This window comes from Porites lutea, chromosome 7 (assembly GCF_958299795.1).
Source record: "Porites lutea chromosome 7, jaPorLute2.1, whole genome shotgun sequence".
In the NCBI taxonomy this organism is placed as follows: Eukaryota; Metazoa; Cnidaria; class Anthozoa; order Scleractinia; family Poritidae; genus Porites; species Porites lutea.
Window position 1 is genome coordinate 26,788,111 of NC_133207.1, and position 18,653 is coordinate 26,806,763.

Below are 18,653 nucleotides of genomic sequence, written 5' to 3' on the forward strand. Positions count from 1 at the left end.
GATCTTGTCAAATGGCAGGATGATTCCTAGTTTTGATGATTATCTTTCTAATGCAACCAGCCTTTCATCGGCATGGCCTTTTTGTAAGTCGTAAAGGTTTGTTATTGCGGCGTGATCACATTTGTTTGGGGAGGTAAAAAGTTCTTGGTAGTAAATTATGACGACACATCTAACAAGTTATTTCCCAGTATGACAGACATACACTCACAATTCTTTGTATGAGTAATTTCCGTTTTATATGATCGTTTACGTACAGCTACGGGTTGACTAAAAATGCATGGATCGAAGCAAAAACTTTCGCAAACTTTTCATCTGTTTCAACATTAAAAGGCTTTCAAGCCGTATTCCAGCATTGCCAGTTACCTTTGTCATAAACGTTCAGCAGTAACAAACAATTTTTTTTCAGTTTGGGAGGACGCCAATTTGAATATGCATTATGCATGATTAATAAAGAGAAGCCGCTAATTTCTAGTTAAGAGTGCAAAAGATAAAGGGAAAATTGCCATCTTCTAAAGCGGCGTCAAATTGACGACTCTTGGCTACAACGGGATTTTGAATAAAACATTCAGATGATTTCAGCAACAGTTTGTAATTAATGTTAAACGAATTGGGGGCTCAACCTTTAATAAACTATTAAACACCAAACTGTTAAACAAGTCGAACTGCCCGAGTAAGGCAAGGGGTTCTGCGAAGAAAAATCCATCTTGAAAATGAAAAACACCCAGAGAGATTTTACCTCCGCTCCTTGTATTTTGCGCTTTTCATCTACCGTTGCCAATTCTTTCCAAATCAGTAATTAACTTGAGCAAGGTGTTACTAACTGCCTTATACATATTAAAAACAGTTTAACTATTATTGCCCCAAAGAAATGCTTTTCTATTTATAGTTGCTTGATAAATTTTAACTACCTGAGTGTGTTTAAATGACAAATTAACTGTATTTCCTCACTTCCCGGCACCTGTGTAAAATGTGCCCTTGGCACGTATTGCTTTTGAAATGTCTTTCAGTCGACTTAATCGATACAACCACAACCGGGGACCAAAATGAGGTGTTTACACATTAAGTAATGTTTCTTCTGTCCTTTGTGGCTCCCAAGCTGATTAATGACTATTTTACGGGTTCGACCGGTTTGTTCACTCTATAATCCTTTCAATAAAACGCATAAATTCGCCATTAAACGGCTCGAGAGCCACAAAGGAAAGAAGAAACAAACAGCTTAGGTTAGTTTCTCATGCCAGTGGGACAGAACAGCAAACACAAGAACGCCGACTGTAAATCTTCGCAGGAGAAGATTTGACACCGAAAAATCCTCTGGAGCGAGAACGCCGACTTCAAATTCAACGCGAGCAACGAAGAGGAAGAAGATAGTAACAAACAATAGAGTAGAGACACTGCAGAGAAAACATCACTCAACGAATTTTGAATGCTAAAGTACTTTTAAGAGCAAATAGAAGATTTTGTTAGTTTTAAATGTGATGAAATGCGTTTACATTGGGTCTTCACCGTCCAAATAGCAGTCATTGTCGTCTGAAAAATATCTTTGAATTCATATTTAATAGGGCTCAATCAACTTTATACAGATCGTGCTAGAAGAAGTTCCAGGGAAAAGGATTTAAACTGCCTCGTACTCAGACGTTTCCCTCTCGATGAAAATGTGCGCGAAAAGGAAGGCGGGAAAGAGACAACGGGCGAGACGGCGCTTCGCCTGCCGTCTGTACCCTTCCCATGGTCCCTTGCGGTTCATCACCAGTCACTCGCGTTTTGCGCTCGCCTCTACGATGAGAAAAACGAAGCGCCTGAGGAGGAGGCTGGGATTTGAAAAATATATTTTCGACGACTTCACCAGTGTGTCTCACGTAGCGTAAAGGTAACGATATAGACCGGCGAGTCGATGGTTCCGAGTTCGTTTTCGGTCAGAACCTTTTTCTCTTCGCTTCTTTTCTTATCTTTTTTTTTTTCTTCTCGTTTACTTTCTCTTTAGTTATTGCAGTTTTTTTGTTTCTTTATATGGCTTAAAATTTTTAGATTTATAAATTTTCTTCTCTATTGCGTTATGTTGCCCGTTCCCCCGAGGTCCTTCGCGAGGTCCTGCGACTTATGTATTTCTAGTATAGTTTATAATGTTTGTCACGAAGACACTAACAGAATAACAGAAAAGTGAAATGTGGCTATTTGAGTTTCAATGTGATTGGTAGCTCGAAAGTGCTAATTGGGAACACTATTAACTGGAGACGGGATCGCCACTAGTTTTATTTGGTCATATGAGCCAGCCCTTTCAGGACAAAGGTAGTACCTTCATTTTTTCAGTTTTTTTAAGACCCTCAGGTATTATTCCGGTCCCGGGAATCGAACACGCGACCACCCGCTTAAGTATCACTCAAGCGCTCTACCGACTAAGATAATCCTGCTGCGGTACTTTCATTCTCCATTGTTGGGAGTACTTGTAACCATGTTGTAACTTAGTAGAAATGCAGGATATCAATTGAGTTGTCCTATCAATTCACCTGCCCGAAGCCGTTACGTTGCATCAAATACTTGTTATCATTTTACCAAAAGCCCAATGAAAGCATCACCAGTTTGAAACTATGACTTTTATAGACATTTTGTCGCTGGTTAACATTTTGGCTTCCTCTTTTTTTATACTACTACATGAGAAATTTCTGCAATTTGATTGGCAGCAGTGCTATTTCAGCTTAATTTGAAATACCTACATGTGAAAATTACCTATGCTAATCTCATAGCCGAAGATTAAATTTCACGCAACTGTAATTTTAAAAAATTGCTTTGGAACACGCATCGTTTCAGTTTGCTCCTTTGCAAAACAGTCATTAATATAATAGAACCTTCCACGGTTTTTTTTCAACTTTTTACTCTGACCAGCTGGCGAAAAGTCGTCAACACGGCAAAAAAAAACGCCTTAAAATTAGTAAAGATTCCTTTGGGTGTGTTTATCAGTTTAACTGAACTCAGTATGTGTTTATTGAGCAACAGAACAGTGTCTTTATTGAACTACACAAGAAAAAAAAAGTGAACTTACGCAACAGGACGGGAGAGGGAGGAAAACGGCAAACCCTGTGTGACAAGCGTGACAATAATTTTGCTTGAAAAAACATTCCGCCAAACTTCAGCTTCCTTTTAACAGATCTTTTTGTAAAAGACCAGAAAACATTAATGTCAAACACGACAAAACACGCGATTAATAGCCCTGTCACGTTTGTCACACACAAACGTTTTGCCGTCCTCTTCTTTCTGCCGTCCATTGATACTCTAAGAATCACCTGACCGGAACAGGGAAGTTGTTTAGGCTTATCAGTAATAGCATGAATTCAAAACCGATCCTACAAAGTTCGGTTAACAACGACGCGTCATACATAATCAGCTCAGCATAAGCTCTAAAATTTATTGGTATTTATTGACGTCCGTGGTGCCAAGACTTTGCAGGGGGCGCGGGCCTGTTACAGACGTTTGTACAATGAGAGGGGACAAGTTCAATTAGTTCAAGTCCCCAACCACACAAACGAGTGTAAAATTTCGCGATTTTCTGGAGCAAGTCTTCTCTCGCTCTGAACCTATCACCTTTAAAATTGGTAAGTTTCCTAATTTTAAGCCGCTCTTTCCAGCAGGATCAATGGATCCGATTCACTAATTTGTCTTTAACAAAACTTGAAAAAAAGCGGGAAAGGGTCCACACCTGATCGGAACTGGGAAGTTGTTTAGGCTTATCAGTATCAACATGAATTCAAATCCGATTCTACAAAGTTCAATTAACAACGTCGCGTCATACATCATCAGCTCAGCATGAAAGATAAGCTCTACAATTGATTGGTTTTTATTGACGTCTGCGGTGCCAAGACTTCGCAGGGGGCATGGAATTTTTAAAGTTCTTAATCAGGTAGCATTTGCAATATTAAGCTGTTGATATTATAGTAGCTACTTAACTGAATGTGGAGCACAGTGCTGTAAAGAGGTCAGCAAACATGAACTCAACAACAGGGAATGGGTCGATGGAGTCTCTAAGCTGCTTTAGTGCAAAAGCGCACAATATTGGAATGACCACTGCTTTGAGTCTGATCCTTGCTGTTTCGCTGATGGCAAATTGTTTCATTGTAATGATCGTTTATAAAACGCCGGCCTTAAGAAAACCGATAAATTATTTCATCGCATGCATGGCCATATCCGATCTGCTGTATTCAATATTCTGGATCCCCTTATACCTGTCATCATTACTCACTTCGTGGCGTATCGATGGTCAGCTTGGCCAGGCCTTGTGCAAGCTTCTCCCTTTCTTTGGTGACGTTTCCTTTGTCGTTTCGATTCAGAATCTGGTTCTGATAGCGGTGGATCGATTTGGAGCCGTACTGTTTCCACTCCGTTCCCCACTCATCAGATCCAAGCTGTGTCCCTTCTTCATTTCCGCGATGTGGATAGTCGCAGGGGCTGTCTCTTCAACACATTTGTTCACCTTCCAACTTGTTGAATACTCAGGGGAAATTCAGTGCCAGAGGAGATGGAAGAAAGCATTCGGAGAGTCCTCGTCCCTTACCGACTTCCTATTACCATACTGTGTTCTGCTTATATTCATCCCTGTGATGGTATTAGTCATTCTTTACTCCATCATCCTTGCCAAGCTCAAGACACAGGCACATCCAGGTCAGTCTGTGAACACTCAGCAACACAGGAAAAGACAAAACAGAAACGTGCTTCAAATGTCCATTGCTATCGTATTAGTGTTTGTTTCTTGCTGGTTACCCTTTTAAACCAACCTTTTTGTGATAGAGTATAGTTCAGTGCAGTCTTGTACCTTTTTGCTATACTTTGATGTCGCCGTTGTTATGACTGTCGCGTACTGTGCTATCAACCCGATTACCTGTTTTATATTCAGTACTAATTACCGACAAGGTCTTAAAAGACTCATGAATTGTTCTTAACTGTTGTACAGGCGTAAGTCGCAAAAACCTGCTCGTGAATAAATATGTTAAGGGTCAGTGAGGTTCGTGTAACGCTAGCAGATGAAAAACTATCCTGTTTGTATACTGTAGGGAGGTTGGCAAAATGTGTTCATTGTACATATGTATATGTCTTTCCTGACTTCGAGAAGTGACTGCAAGTGTAGCCCAAGCGAAATGTTTGTAAGGCAAAGGCCGCTACATCCTCGGAGACCCAGAGGCGGTCAGTCGGGCCGGGAGAAAAGGCGCGACGAAAGTTTTCAAGTACGGGCGAAAGAGCCCCTGGGTACCGACTCTTAACGAACCATTTCCAAAAATTCAAACGGATGCCGGCTCCTGATTGGGCACAAAAAAACCTTTGTATTATTGTGCCCAATCAGCGAACAACATCTCCTGAGTTCTTTTCATGTGTTCGTACACGACGGCTATTATCTCGCCATGCTTGTCTGGTTCGTTCACCAACGCTGTGCGTGTATATTCGCAAGGGAAACTTTCACTTTCTGCTTCCCTAAACAGACACGAAGGAACTATCGATGACTCGGAAAAACATTTCGGATGACTATTCCCATTTGCACCAAGAAAATTCTGCTTCTGACCGATCGCAAGGTATCGTAAATAACGTCAATAGAAGGCCTGATCGATAGAAAGCTTGAATTGAATACGTCTTGAAAGCTCAAGCTTTAAAATACCCTCACATGCGTTTCCATGTGTTAGTTTTCGGGAAGACAGTATTTTCAAATGGACGAGGATGTTCTGTAACTGAAAGTTTCCTGATTGCGTGCATTTCTTTGGTGAACGAGCCAGACAAGTATGGCGAGATAATAGCCGTCGTGTACGAACACATGAAAAGAACTCAGGAGATGTTGTTCGCTGATTGGGCACAATAATACAAAGGTTTTTTTGTGCCCAATCGGAAGCCGGCATCCGTTTGAATTTTTGGAAATGGTTCGTTAAGAGTCGGTACCCAGGGGCTCTTTCGCCCGTACTTGAAAACTTTCGCTCGCGCCTTTTCTCCCGGCCCGACTGACCGCCTCTGGGTCTCCGAGGATGAGGCCGCTAAGAATGAATAAATAAATAAATGATTAATTACACTTATCTGATGTTGATTTCTCTTCCTATTTATTAGTTTCAGAGCAATTTGAGCGGCGGTGTCATCATCTGACCGCATGCAAGTTAATGCAGCTGTGGCAATGCAGAGAAAGATAGCAAGGATAATCCAAAGACGTGGCACATATACACTTTCCTCGCCAAAATCACAAGAAAACTCGAGATGAGACTTCTGCAATCCATTTCAATCAACTTTGCGTTTAAATGCATTAAAAAAGATTGAATATTCTGAGATCCTCAACAACAGCTCATTCTCTCTTACAAAAACTTCTGTTTTTTAGCCCTCATTTCTCGTAACTTTAGGATCCCTTGTTAGACGTTAGGACGTGTTTTCTTTTCTTTTTCCTCCTTTTCTTTTAACACTCAGCCAGGGGCGAGTTTCTTAAGAATTGAATTTTACCTTCCTTATTAAAAATGAAGGCAGAACTCCCGGCTAAACACATAGATTTAGTTAAATGGAGCTGGTGAAAGAAGGCCAAGTAATAGTTCTGGGAAAATGTATTATATCAAAAGTATGTTTTGTTTGCGAAGCATTAAGGGGTAGAAAAGCTAAGAAAGTGATGCGAGATATTGTACAATACACACACACACGAATCTTTCCAGCTCTCAGATAGTCAAAAAAAATAAAAGCCAAAAAAATATATAAAAAGGCCGAATAAACGCGCGACACGAAAACAGTGTAAGGGTGGGGAAAGTGCTAGCTAGAAACATACTAACCATTTTCGTTGGTATGGCGGACTGCAGTACGTATTAATTAGGACTATATAGACACAACAACACCAAATGAGAACCATATGGGGGATGATTATTAAAAATGTTGGCAGACCAACAGGACTCCCGTAAAATTAGTACGTAATTCCTTGTATGAGTAATTTCCGTTTTCTATCGGAGTGTACTATGACTAAAAATCTTACGTATCCTAGGTTTGAGGCAATAAAATCTTTCGCAAACTTTTTCTCTTTTTCAGCGTTAAACTGAAAGGCTTTCTAGCATGCCCTGAGTTGCCTTTGTCGTAAATTTTCAGTAGTAACAAACCATTTTTTTTCAGTTAAGGAAGACGCCAATTTGAATGTGCATCAAGCATGATAAAAGAAGAGCTTAAAAGCCGCCAATTTCAAGAGAGCACAAGGAACAGGGAAAATTGTCCTTCTTCTAAGCCCTAGGTTACAATATTTGGAACCAAACATTCAGTTATTTTCAGCTAAAGTTTTTAAACGAAAATCGGGGGCTCAACCTTTACTTAAAGGGCGAGTCACTTCTTTGTTTTCATGGTAACAAACTGTTAAACAAGCCGAACAGCCAAAGAAAGGCATAGATCGAGAGCGTCTGCGAAAAAAAAAATTATTGAAAATTAAAGAAACAAAAAAAAAAAAAACAAGAAAAAACGGTACGTTTTTTTTGGCACATGCGACTTTCATCTATCGTTCGTTCCAAAATTAAAAGTTATCAATAATTAAGGGAAAGGTGTTATTAACCTTGTACACAAAAACAGTTCAACTATATTATCCTTTGAAATGCTGTTACATAACAAATTGAATACTATTTCCTCACTTCCCGGCACCTATGTAAAATGTGTTCTATTAAAGGACGTATTGTTATTCAAATGTCTTTCAATCGATTTAATTGGTACAATCACACCTGACTAAAGTGACTTGTTTACTCACGTTGTGTGTTTCCTCTTTATTTTGTGGTTCCCGAGTCAATTTATGGCTATTTTTTACGGGTTTTATTGCAACCAGTTTGCTCTCTCTTATCCTTTCAATAAAACCCATAAAATGGCCATTAATCGGCTCGAGAAACACAAAGGAAAGAAGGAAACACACGACTTGAAAGACATTAGTCAACTTTCAAAGATATTGTGAGAAACAAGTCGGCCACAAATTTCTATTGTTTACTGAAACTCCTGGAGATCAAAGAGAAGACGCGCTTTCGTTCTCCTAAGTGAAGCCACAAGTCTACAAAGTTGTCCAGGAAAAGAGTAGACTTGCCGCAAGTCGACTTGACGAGTTTCTAAGCGAGCGGAGCGCGCCTTTTAGGCCTCGAAGCGGCAGAGCGAGCGACGAAGTCGGGAGAGGTGTCGCGCAATAATAAGTCATCCCTGGCGATATTAAATCAGACGAAGAGCTTTTTTAAAAGGTCTAGGAAAAGAGTTCTTGAAGGAATATGATCTGAGAAGCTAAACGGGGATAAAAACTCAAATTCCGAAGAAGTCAGGGTCACTTGTATAGTGACATGGTTCTTGTTACATGTTTGAAAAGTAAACTAGATGAGGGAGACCGCCAACTCATAAATCTTGAGAAAGCCACCTGTCCGAAACGTTACCTCCTCTTAAACAGATAAAAAATGTCATCTTTTATTAGGATTTTTATGGCTAAAAAGTTAAATTTACGTGAAAGGTCTCCACCCACTTTTCCTCATTTAAAATCTAGCAGATCGCCACCATTGTGGTGTGAGGTACCCTTCTGGCAGAGGAATTTTCTGATCCTTGATGCATTTTTCCAGAAAGATCTTTAATCTACTAACGGGTCCACTCTGTTCCTTTGCGGTAACTTTCTCAATCTTGGGTACATAGTCTAACACCAAGGTGTTGAGTAGCTTGCCAAACTGTTTCTTGTACTGTTTCATCAGTGCATGCCCTGCAATGGATAAGAATTCATAGAGAGCCGTAGCAGTGTAGTCTGGTCGGGGTTCTAAGTTCAACATTCTTGCCAGCCAAGTCCATCCCTTTTCAGGCCCATGGGGGTGTGGTTGTGATTGTCCCGGGGGTGGTAGAGAGGAGATAATTGCCGCATACAGGCGGACAATTCCAGTCATGCGCTTGAGGTACTTGTCTTTTTGTTCAACCTGACCATCTGAACACAGATAGCCAAGCGTAGCAAAGTACTCTGCATCTGTCATCCCAGCCGCCTTAGGGATATAAAATGGTACCAGGAATGGGCACTCCTCGTAGAACCTCATTAGAATAAGATCACCAACATCAGGAAAACTGGACCACACCCCTATGGCAACTGCAGCAATTGGAAAAGCAGAACTGACACTGGATGAAACTTGCTGAGAACCTTGAGCCACCAGTTTTCTTGCAATCATTTCCTTGCAGTATGCCTGTACATAAAATTACAACAATAATAACATTATTCTAGTAAGCAGTGGAACAGAACGTTATAGGGTACTTTTTATTGGGGGTCAATTTCATAGAATTTTTCAGGGCTGTCACTGAGATTTCAAGTTGTCGGGAATATGCAATTGTTTTGGGAGTAATGGGCCCTGTGCACGAAATGGTCACATGGTACAAAAACACTTTGCTGAATGGCAGACGACACAGAGGGGCAAGAAAAACTAAAGTGAATATACAAGGCTGTCATTTTACAGGCAGGGGCTGCGGATTTCCCCCAGCTACTAAGAATGAGGCCCCTGGCTACTTTCATAGGAAAACAGGAGAACCAATAGAACCAAAAGAAATCCCTAGCTGTTTGATTCCCCTCTTACTTGTTGTATTTATGTGGCAAATTGAAATCTTAGTGACAGCCCTGGAAATATCCTTTCTTTTCAAGGTCCCCCTGCCATGTCTGCCCAGCTCCAGCAGCGTGTTTTTGTACCATGTGACAATTTCATGAAAGGGCCCGTTGAATAGCCAGAAAACTCAAACTCAAGGGTGCAATAAAAATTGAAACTATACAACTTCTTTAAGAAAAATATGGATCATTATACATTCCTGGAAAACTGTCCACCTACCCCTCCCTTAAGCCAACATTTTTCCCTAAGTGAGAAGTAAGTGTTAATGTTGGCTTTGGGGAGCGGTACATGTATGTGGGGAGTTTCCCAGAAATGTTTAATGATCCAATATTATTTTCTTGAGGGCATTACTCAAGGGGATACCAGGTGACAGGTAGTTTCTCAGTAAGCTTTTACAGCAACTGCACCTAAATTTTTGCACTCAGCCACAAACCAGACTGCCACAAACCAAACTGATTAAACTTTGCAGTGAAATACCAGCCTTGAGAACTGCTAATCTTGACCTTATTGGTGTATTATTAGTCATATGTGACTTCATTGGTCTCACAAGGTAGAAATTATTCAAGGGCATGTTTTTAGACAATTCATGCAATTTAAATGCCTGATAGATAAAATAACTTATCCCTGTGCATCACTTGTCACAGTTGCCACAGAGATTTTATAGTTTACAAGGTTTGTTACTATTACAGACACTCACAGAGATAAGACATAACTGTGGCTATTTGAAGAAGACAACAGAAAACAGATGTCTCCATTACTTTTCGATTTTTAAGTGAATACTCCTTTCAGTCAGTAAAATTAAATTCTCTCAATTTTCCTACATAGTGGGATGCATGTCCTTCTTTGGAGAATTTCTTGAATTTATACTCATTACTAAGGGTTGCTAAGGGTGCGTTCAGGAAATATTATAAGAATGTGCAAAAGTTTTATTGCAATTCTCCGGATGATTTTAGGGCCACCTAAATGTTACATACATTGGGACATTTTATTTCACACAGATTTCTAGCTATTGCAAAGCAATAAACACTAAAATGAGTGATTTTTAGAGTTCATTCCTTTTATTTTTATTCCGGAATATGGTCAATCGAACATACCCTAATCCTTTGACCTTATCAGAGTGCTTACAGTCTACTTACCTCAGCCGCTGGATGCACAGAAATGGAGATCTCTTTACGTCCAACTGAAACTAATGCCCCAGAAAGGAATTTAGTCAAGCGCTGTATCTTGTCAAGTATTGACTCTTCAGATATGGAATTGATTGGTGTAGCAACAGCCTTCTGAAGGTCAAATTTTAACTGCTTCAGGGACTTGTCGGTGTTCAATGGTTCAGCTGTCTTTGTTATCTCAGCTTTGTAACTAAGTAATCGTGAATAGTCATGCCAAGCCAATTCTGAAATGCAAGAGGTAAGCTCTTTAGACAGACCAGAGGTCTGTTGTTTACCAGAAGTTGTTTGACTAGCTGAAGCAGATATTTGGCTGTTCTGGCGTTCTCTTGCAGCTCTCTCGGCTTTTTCTTTCTGAGCTTTTTCCTTTTCCTTTTTCTCTTCCTCCTCCTTTGCTTTGGCCTGACGCTCAGCTTCTTCTTTCATTGCTTTTACACTGATCTCCTCGACAATGTTTTTAGTCTTTTGAAGCATGGCTTGGATCAGAGAAGAACACTCATGCATAATCTTCTCATTCATCTCAGTGACTTGTCCCTTTTCATTTGCATCATCAAAAGCGTTCTGTGAAACTTTCAGGACCTTATCTACCTCTTTAAGCACATCTGTCATTGACGTGGACAATGACGACTGATACTTACATTGCTGAAAAATCTGTTGAATGGTTGAAGCAGTTTCCCTAATACTAGTGAATGACACTTCCAGCTGCACTAGCTGTTTCCTGATCTGTTGTTCTTCTTTAAGAACCTTTAATCTTAAAGCCTCTACTTCTTTTACTTTTCTAACTGCCCGTTGTGCATACTCTTCATGTGACTGTTCAAGTTGTTGCTGACGTTGTCTAACTTCCTCGCTTTTTCTCTTTTCATCTTCCTGCAGTGCTTGCACAGATTTAATAAATTCCTCGACTCTTTCATTCTCTTTCTCTTGTAAATAATTATCTTTTTCTTCCTGTAATTTCTTAGAATGTTCTATCATCTTCTCTTTTCTTGAACGGAGCCTATCCTGTGCTTGCAGATGCTTTTCTTCTGTGTAATTTTTGATATCAATATGCGTTCTATCGAAGTTTGCCTGTAATTCCTTTTCAAGCAGTAGGTCAGCCTCCCTCAGCTCCCTCGGTTTAATTCTGTCATTTTCTAACGTACGTTCGACACTACTAGAAGCACTATTAATTGAAATAACATCGGATTCTGACTCTTCTATACGCTGCTTTATTCTTGCGCCTCCTGGCAAACTAAGTGACTTACTCGTTGGGGAAACTGACGGCAACAATTCCTTTGATAAGCGTGGTGGTTTAGAAAACTCTTCGAGAGCCTCAGTGGTTGGTTTCCAATCCGTATCATATTTAAGTTGACCTTTTGGAAGGGATGCTAAGCCTTGCAAGACATTTAAAACTTCCATTGTCCTGCTCGTTGGTGAAGATCCAGTAGTTTGAACATCTCTCCGTAAAAGCACACGAGGGGCCGCCATTTTGATACTCGAACGGACTGGTACCAAAGTAACGGAATTCCTTGCGTTCCTAGGTCGCTACCATTTTTTTAACTGATGTATATTCTTCCGCATAACAATAATTTTGTTGCCCCCCAAAACCTTTTTATTTTTTATCTGAATTTTTCAAATGCGTAGCAAACTGAAGAAAAAAACAGAATATCGGAATTTTGCTTAGTGCATTTTTTGACAGGTAAAAAAATGCCTTTCCACTTCCCTAACGACTTTTCGTTGACCCGTCTGTGTGGATGCGACTCGGTTGCTAAGTAGAAAAGAAAACCAACAGCCAATCAAAATGAAACCAGAAGCGTCATCGAGAATTAATTTGCGCTGCTGCACATACCAAAACTTGATTCGATCGTGTCTTTGATTTTAAACTGTTCCATAGTGATTTGGAATCGTTGGTGAAATGGAAGCCTTGATCATTAATTGCTGGGTGACTTGGAGGTGACACAGTTCAGAATTCAAACTACCCAAGGGTCTTGTTTGTGGCTTGTATTTGAGTCTGTTTGTATGTCAAGTACCAGCTGAATTGGAGACCGCAGACAATTTAAATTTCCATAATGAGTTCGAACTGTCGTTGTATATTTCATTGGAAACTTTCTATCTTAATTCTTTTATCTGTGTGGCATCTACCCTCTACGAGCGGCCAAGGTTATTTTCCAAACCTTGTGGATCTTGCCGTACTTAAGCCCATCAGTTCTTCTTCAACTTGTGGAGCAACGTCTAGTAAATATTGTCAGTCTTCGACTAGAGCATCTTCTTTGCAGATTTGCGAAGAAAGAACGTGTAAATTTGATTGTTGTTCAAGCTGCGGCGACAGCAAGCCCGTTGCTAGAGATTTGGCGGAATTTTCAAGTAAACAAGGTGTCACACAAGACGGTGATCCAAGAAATGGATCAAATGTCAGCTCTTTTCGATTTCAGGGAAACTCTTATATATTATCTCTCAGGGTTCCTGCAATAAACTACGTAAACCCTGGATTCACAGTCAGTGTGTGGATTAAACAGAAGGCAAGGAACAAAGGGTAGGTATTAAAGAAAAAGTGAGCTTTCCTACTTAAACGCCAAAAAGAATTGTTTAGCTTAGGGTCTCACATGTGCAAGTGACACAAAAACAACGGGATACACATTTAATTAATGGTGATGTAATGTATGAAAGAGTACACATTTTTGTATATTGTTTATCGAATCTTCTAACAACAACTTATTGAAATGGACTCGAGCAAGTGTGATCAACATTAAGGTTTACAAGTCAAACAGATTCATAATCTCAGAACTATTCATTTTGACACTTTGCTAATCAGACATTTTAATGTTTGATCATTGAGGCGGGCCAGAATACTCATCTTTATGATTTGAACTTGAGCACTTACTTTTCATGCCAAACTACTGTACATGTAGGCCTTTACTCCGATAAGTGTGATAATGTCTGAGGCTCATCCAAACACCAAGCCCCTTAGTTTGGTAGGCTTTATATACCTGCCAACTAGCCTATATGCATTATGTGTGAGTTTCAGGTCTATGAACTAAGGCAACAGTCTCATGCATCAGGTACATAATGCCTGACTCACAAATCTGGGCTGATGCTTAAAGATCATCAGAACATTTTCAGACAACCTTAGAAAGCCTTTAGACAATCTTGGGAAATCTTGAGAAGTCACTGGGATATAACAAGCCCATTCTAAGCCTGGATTCACAACCATTTTAAGGAAATAACCACACACCCCCTCCTTCCCTCCTCGCTTCTTGAGGAAATTAATTTAATATAAATTAATCCTGACTAAAATTTTCATCTTTTCTTTTTGTAACTGCAGGACAATAATTTCTAAAGATGAAACAGTAAGTCCAAATTTTGCCAATGTATATCAACTGGTTATTCAAGACTACAACCTTATGTTTTTCTACCGGCCTACCACTGGAAATGCGTCTGTCACAATGTATAACCTTCTGCAAAGTCAAAGTGAAAAATTGCAGCCAGATGAGTGGCATTTGATAACTGTTACTGTTATTGATAGAGGATTGTCATATTATATTGATGGAGAACTTATGAATGCAAATTATGCAACTTTGACGGGGCCAATCTCTGATCAAGGAGGAAGGGTCCGGATTGGACAGACATATGGAGGTGAGTGTCTGAAAGGCTTAAAGCACAAGTTGCCTAATTTTTAAGGTCAGTTTGATCTCCTGTGATTGCAAAAAAATGTGAAGAATCAGTAGTAAAGGGTGTGAAGTATATTTATTGTGGAGTGTGTGGTGATTTAAAAAATTGATCAAAAAAAAATTGATCAAAAATTTTTTATGAAGATTTGGGGTGGGGGGCTATTACGCAGTTCAGAAAAAATAAAACAATGAATTAAAAGGAGACAGAGTGATGATTAATACTAGTGTTGCTTTATTAATGCGAATATCTTCAAGTAGCTGTCAAGATTGTTCATCAGGAGGGTGCCTCAGTGAGATACATACAATAACAATAGTTTTAAGTCATCCACAGAGATGAGCTTAGAGGGAGGTGCTTGAGTGGCTGGTGGGGCCATGAACTGCAGCTGAGTGCAATGTGAAACTTCTACAACCCTGGGAGTGGCATCCATCCAGGCACTGTCACATACTGACCATATACTTACCATAGGGGAGGGGTGGGTAGGGAGCAGAAAAACACTTGCAAAAGCACTAGCGGTGATCGGCAACAACATGCAAACGTAATGACTTGACCTCAAGCAAATGGGTGTAAAAAGACCCACCAGCCCCTGTGATGCAGTTAGGGTGCCCCCGCATATCACCAATGAGAGAGACAGCTGGCCAGTACTGTCTCAAGCTTAACTTTGCCTAATAAATACTAATTTTATTAGTCTATATACATTTTATATACTTAATTTAAGATTACTGTTGTACTGTTTTTAGGTCTTAACCAGTATGAAGGGTTTATGCAGGACATTTTAATGTATGACAGAGCCTTGACCAACAGGTAAATGCAATCCAGACCTTTTTTTCCCCCTTGAATATGTGGTTTTATAAACTCCCAGGTTCTTAGTTAATTTATTGGAGGTATGGACTCTATAAATGACACCACATAATAATTAGCTAATGGCCGTGAATTGCCAACATGCAGTTCTATCGGTTCTACTTAGTCTCAATGCTGAGAAAATTTTGTAAACTTCTCACATAAATTTTTTTATTTTAGTATATAGTCTTTTTAATAGTAAAATTTTAATATTTTTTAAATATTTGTTAAGTCGCATTATTTTTTAAACTAGCTTTTTTATTAGGTCCAATTAATATTTTCTAAATTTTCATCATGTAGTTTTTATAGTTTTTTGTCAGTTAATATTATTTAGATGTAATGCGCATTTGATCATATATGCACATGAAATTTGCGCAATATAACTTATAAGTGACAAATTTATTATTATTATTAATATTTTATTATATGTTATATTCATTTATACTCACCATTTGAGAACTGTTTTGAATTATGCCTCTTGTTATTCTTTTGTAATATTTTTTTATTTTTATTGATAATACATGTATATATATATTTTTTTTCTGAATATAGTTTTGATTTTTGTACTGTTTAATATTTTGTTGAATGTCATTTTTATGTCTAGTCCTTTGATTCTTCTTGATTTATAACTGTATGTATGTACACTTACAACATAATTTAAGATGCTGCTGATTGCTATAGGCAGGGAAGGGTCAAAGGTCTCATTTTAAAAAAATCTGAAGTTTCATGTGTTTGTGTGGCTAACAGACTCATCACAAACTATCTTTTCTTTAAAATCAGAAAAAAAATTTCTTCGGAGTTTTTATGTGGGTACAGCCAATCTGCTAATCATTGTCAACCTTGACTCATTTTATTCAACAACTTATTTGTTTAATATTTGTTAATTTCTTTATTTTTTCAGGGAAGCAATTGAGCTTTTCACAGGTGTCCTGCCATCAGCATATGTTGCTAGTAATTGCCGTTGTCCACCCACGCATCCCAAAATCAATGCTGCTGAGCCAGCAAAGTGCCTGAAAAATTTGGAAGGAAATGCCACTGACTCAGTGTCTCGCTTAGCAGATACAGCACATCCTATAGAGTTTGCAACCGATGGGGATACACTTAGTTTCTGGCTGTCAGAGATCACTGAAAATGTTACCATTGATATTAATTTAAAGTACACTGGATTTCAGGTATATCAAGCCTTTTGTTGAGTTTTTTCAATTCGATCATTGTTGATTAAGTTATTTTTATTTTTCTTGTTGCTTTTGTAATCATTTTTTTAGCTATATGAGAGTAGTAATAATTAAAAGGGTCCCTGCAGGCATGATGCCAGCTATTGCCTGAACTTATGTTCAAGACAATCCCGATCATCTCAATCCCTGATTCACATTTGGGAGATGACAGATATACAGTATTAATGCCTTGTGATAGTTGACAATAATGTACGTATTTAAATCTAGAACTAATGATGTACCCAAAGATCTTAGTTAAATTCAATAATATCATTGTATTTACATGTACAGAATCAAAAAGACCAATACATTTTATTTATTGTACTTTTCAGGTGTTTTATATCGTCTTGACATTCTACGGGCCTTTGCCTGGTGCGATAACAATTGAGCGATCAACAGACAGTGGAAGTACTTTCGAGCCTTGGCAGTACTTTGCAGAAGATTGTGTGGCATCGTTTAATCTGCAAAATAATGGTCCTTTGTCTGAACCAGATTCAGTCAACTGTATTCAGTACATCAAGTGAGTTTTAAGTGTATTTCTTCCCTAAGCTTTGGGCCTTAACATTAAACTTATTTTTTGCAATCGTACAGTCAGGTAGATCATTGTTGTTGCTGATTGTTGATTAGTTATGAATTGACATCTCCCCAGGAATTGTTCTTTAGGCACTTATATAAGCAAAAAAAATAAGTTACATGTAACCCTCATTCAAAATAATTCCTAGTTTAAAAAAATAGAGGACACATAAAACATTCTTACCTGCATCGATGTTAAGTCTATCTTAGACTGTACGTTTAGGTTTGTCCAGCTCCGCAAATATTTTCCAAATAGCAGATGTGGCCCTCCAAGTGGTCTTCTTGCTGTTTTTGCCATGTTTTTAGCTATTATTTCGCTTAGTTCCAGCTGTAGTTCTTACTCTTGAAACAAGTGAAATGTCCACCACAACCTTCACAACCAAAACAACTCAACCTTGTCCCCAGGTCTTCTTGATAACGGTGCCTTAACCTGTAGAGGGCTGCATTTTTGACGTCTTTTCCTCGTTAAACACAAAATTCTTCCAAATTTGGTCATCAGTAACTGGTTATGGTGAATTAGAATTGGGGAAATACTTTGATTGAATAATAAACATGTTTAATTGTCCATTGTCTGTTGTACACATTATAACTTAACCTACAGCTGAACTTTTATCAAAGACAAATTGACGTCTGATCTATCAAAAGATGATTAGAAATTATCTTGTTCCTCTGTGATTCTGTTAGACCATGAGACTCAAGTTACTTCAAAAGATCAAGATATTACTTTTTGTGATTGTATCAAATTGGAAATTATTACTTTTGAAATAAAAATGTTTGTGTACTTTTTAAAAATTTCCAGGCCATTACAGTCAAGCAGAGAGGCCCTTACATTTCAGACAGAGTATCCACCCCCTTCTGGCTCCAATATTCCTGTGCGGCCATTTGGTCAGGGATGCAGCAATCTTTATTGCTCCGAAAAACTACTCCAGTTTTTGAAAGCCACTCATGTCAGGTTGCATTTTGTCAATCATACCCTCGTACAGAATCCTGAGCACCGCTATTATGGGCTGGAAAGAATTTTGGTAACTGGAAGGTAAAGTTTGTAAAAGTAGCATAATTACATCATAGTAACCTTACGGGCATTTTAATGTGACCATTTCTTCACAAGGCTGTTGATCGAGAGCACAAGTTTCTAAAATAATTATGTATTTGTAACATGAAAACCATTCAGAGTTACTTTGTCAAAGGATAAAACTTCAAGCAGTAATGATAGTCTGTGATACTTGTACATGTAATAATAATATTTTGGTTTGTGACATCACATGGATTTCTCGCATGTTTCTCACTGTCCTTTTCTCCAAAAGACATAGCCAACATCATCACTGAAGTTCTCAGTAATCATTCTTTGTAAATTAACTTTCCACTAGAAGTGATTTCAGGGGCACCCAACGAGGATATAGTTCAAAACCACTTAACATATCATTGTTGAACGCATTTTAGTATTTAAACGGTAGATATAGGCATATTTTTATCCCCTAAAAACTTTTCGTCTGTTCGGATTTCCTAGCTGAAAGTCTAGTGATCCGAAAATTATAGGGATCAAAACTTACCTTTTCGAAAATTTCAGCCAGGAAAAGGCTCCCGAAAATTCTAGGTGGCCTTTTTTAGGGTAAATATCCGTTTAAAGTGGGTAATTATACCATTTTGTAGATGTT

General features: G+C 38.7%; 3 protein-coding genes across 3 annotated transcripts in view; 2 read left to right on the forward strand and 1 right to left on the reverse strand.

Annotated features, from left to right (window-relative positions):
- Positions 1-3,977: 3,977 nt before the first annotated feature.
- On the forward strand, positions 3,978-4,757 carry LOC140944698 (QRFP-like peptide receptor). The gene has a single exon (XM_073393816.1). It carries the CDS (start codon positions 3,978-3,980, stop codon positions 4,755-4,757), a length of 780 nt encoding a protein of 259 aa, XP_073249917.1.
- Positions 4,758-7,455: 2,698 nt separating this feature from the next.
- LOC140944090 (uncharacterized) lies at positions 7,456-12,193 on the reverse strand. Its single transcript, XM_073393203.1, has 2 exons — positions 10,703-12,193; positions 7,456-9,155 (listed from the first exon to the last, which is right to left on the reverse strand). Exons 1-2 carry the CDS (start codon positions 12,191-12,193, stop codon positions 8,472-8,474), a joined length of 2,175 nt encoding a protein of 724 aa, XP_073249304.1. The 3' UTR covers positions 7,456-8,471.
- A 347-nt stretch (positions 12,194-12,540) lies between these two features.
- The window catches only part of LOC140942766 (usherin-like), a 39,798-nt gene continuing 33,685 nt past the window's right edge, over positions 12,541-18,653 (forward strand). Inside the window, exons 1-6 of the mRNA XM_073391755.1 lie at positions 12,541-13,238; positions 14,028-14,338; positions 15,112-15,175; positions 16,113-16,383; positions 16,758-16,945; positions 17,798-18,031. Of these exons, the coding sequence (XP_073247856.1) occupies positions 12,775-13,238; positions 14,028-14,338; positions 15,112-15,175; positions 16,113-16,383; positions 16,758-16,945; positions 17,798-18,031 (1,532 nt within the window). The 5' untranslated portion in view covers positions 12,541-12,774. The remainder of the gene's footprint in view (positions 13,239-14,027; positions 14,339-15,111; positions 15,176-16,112; positions 16,384-16,757; positions 16,946-17,797; positions 18,032-18,653) is intronic.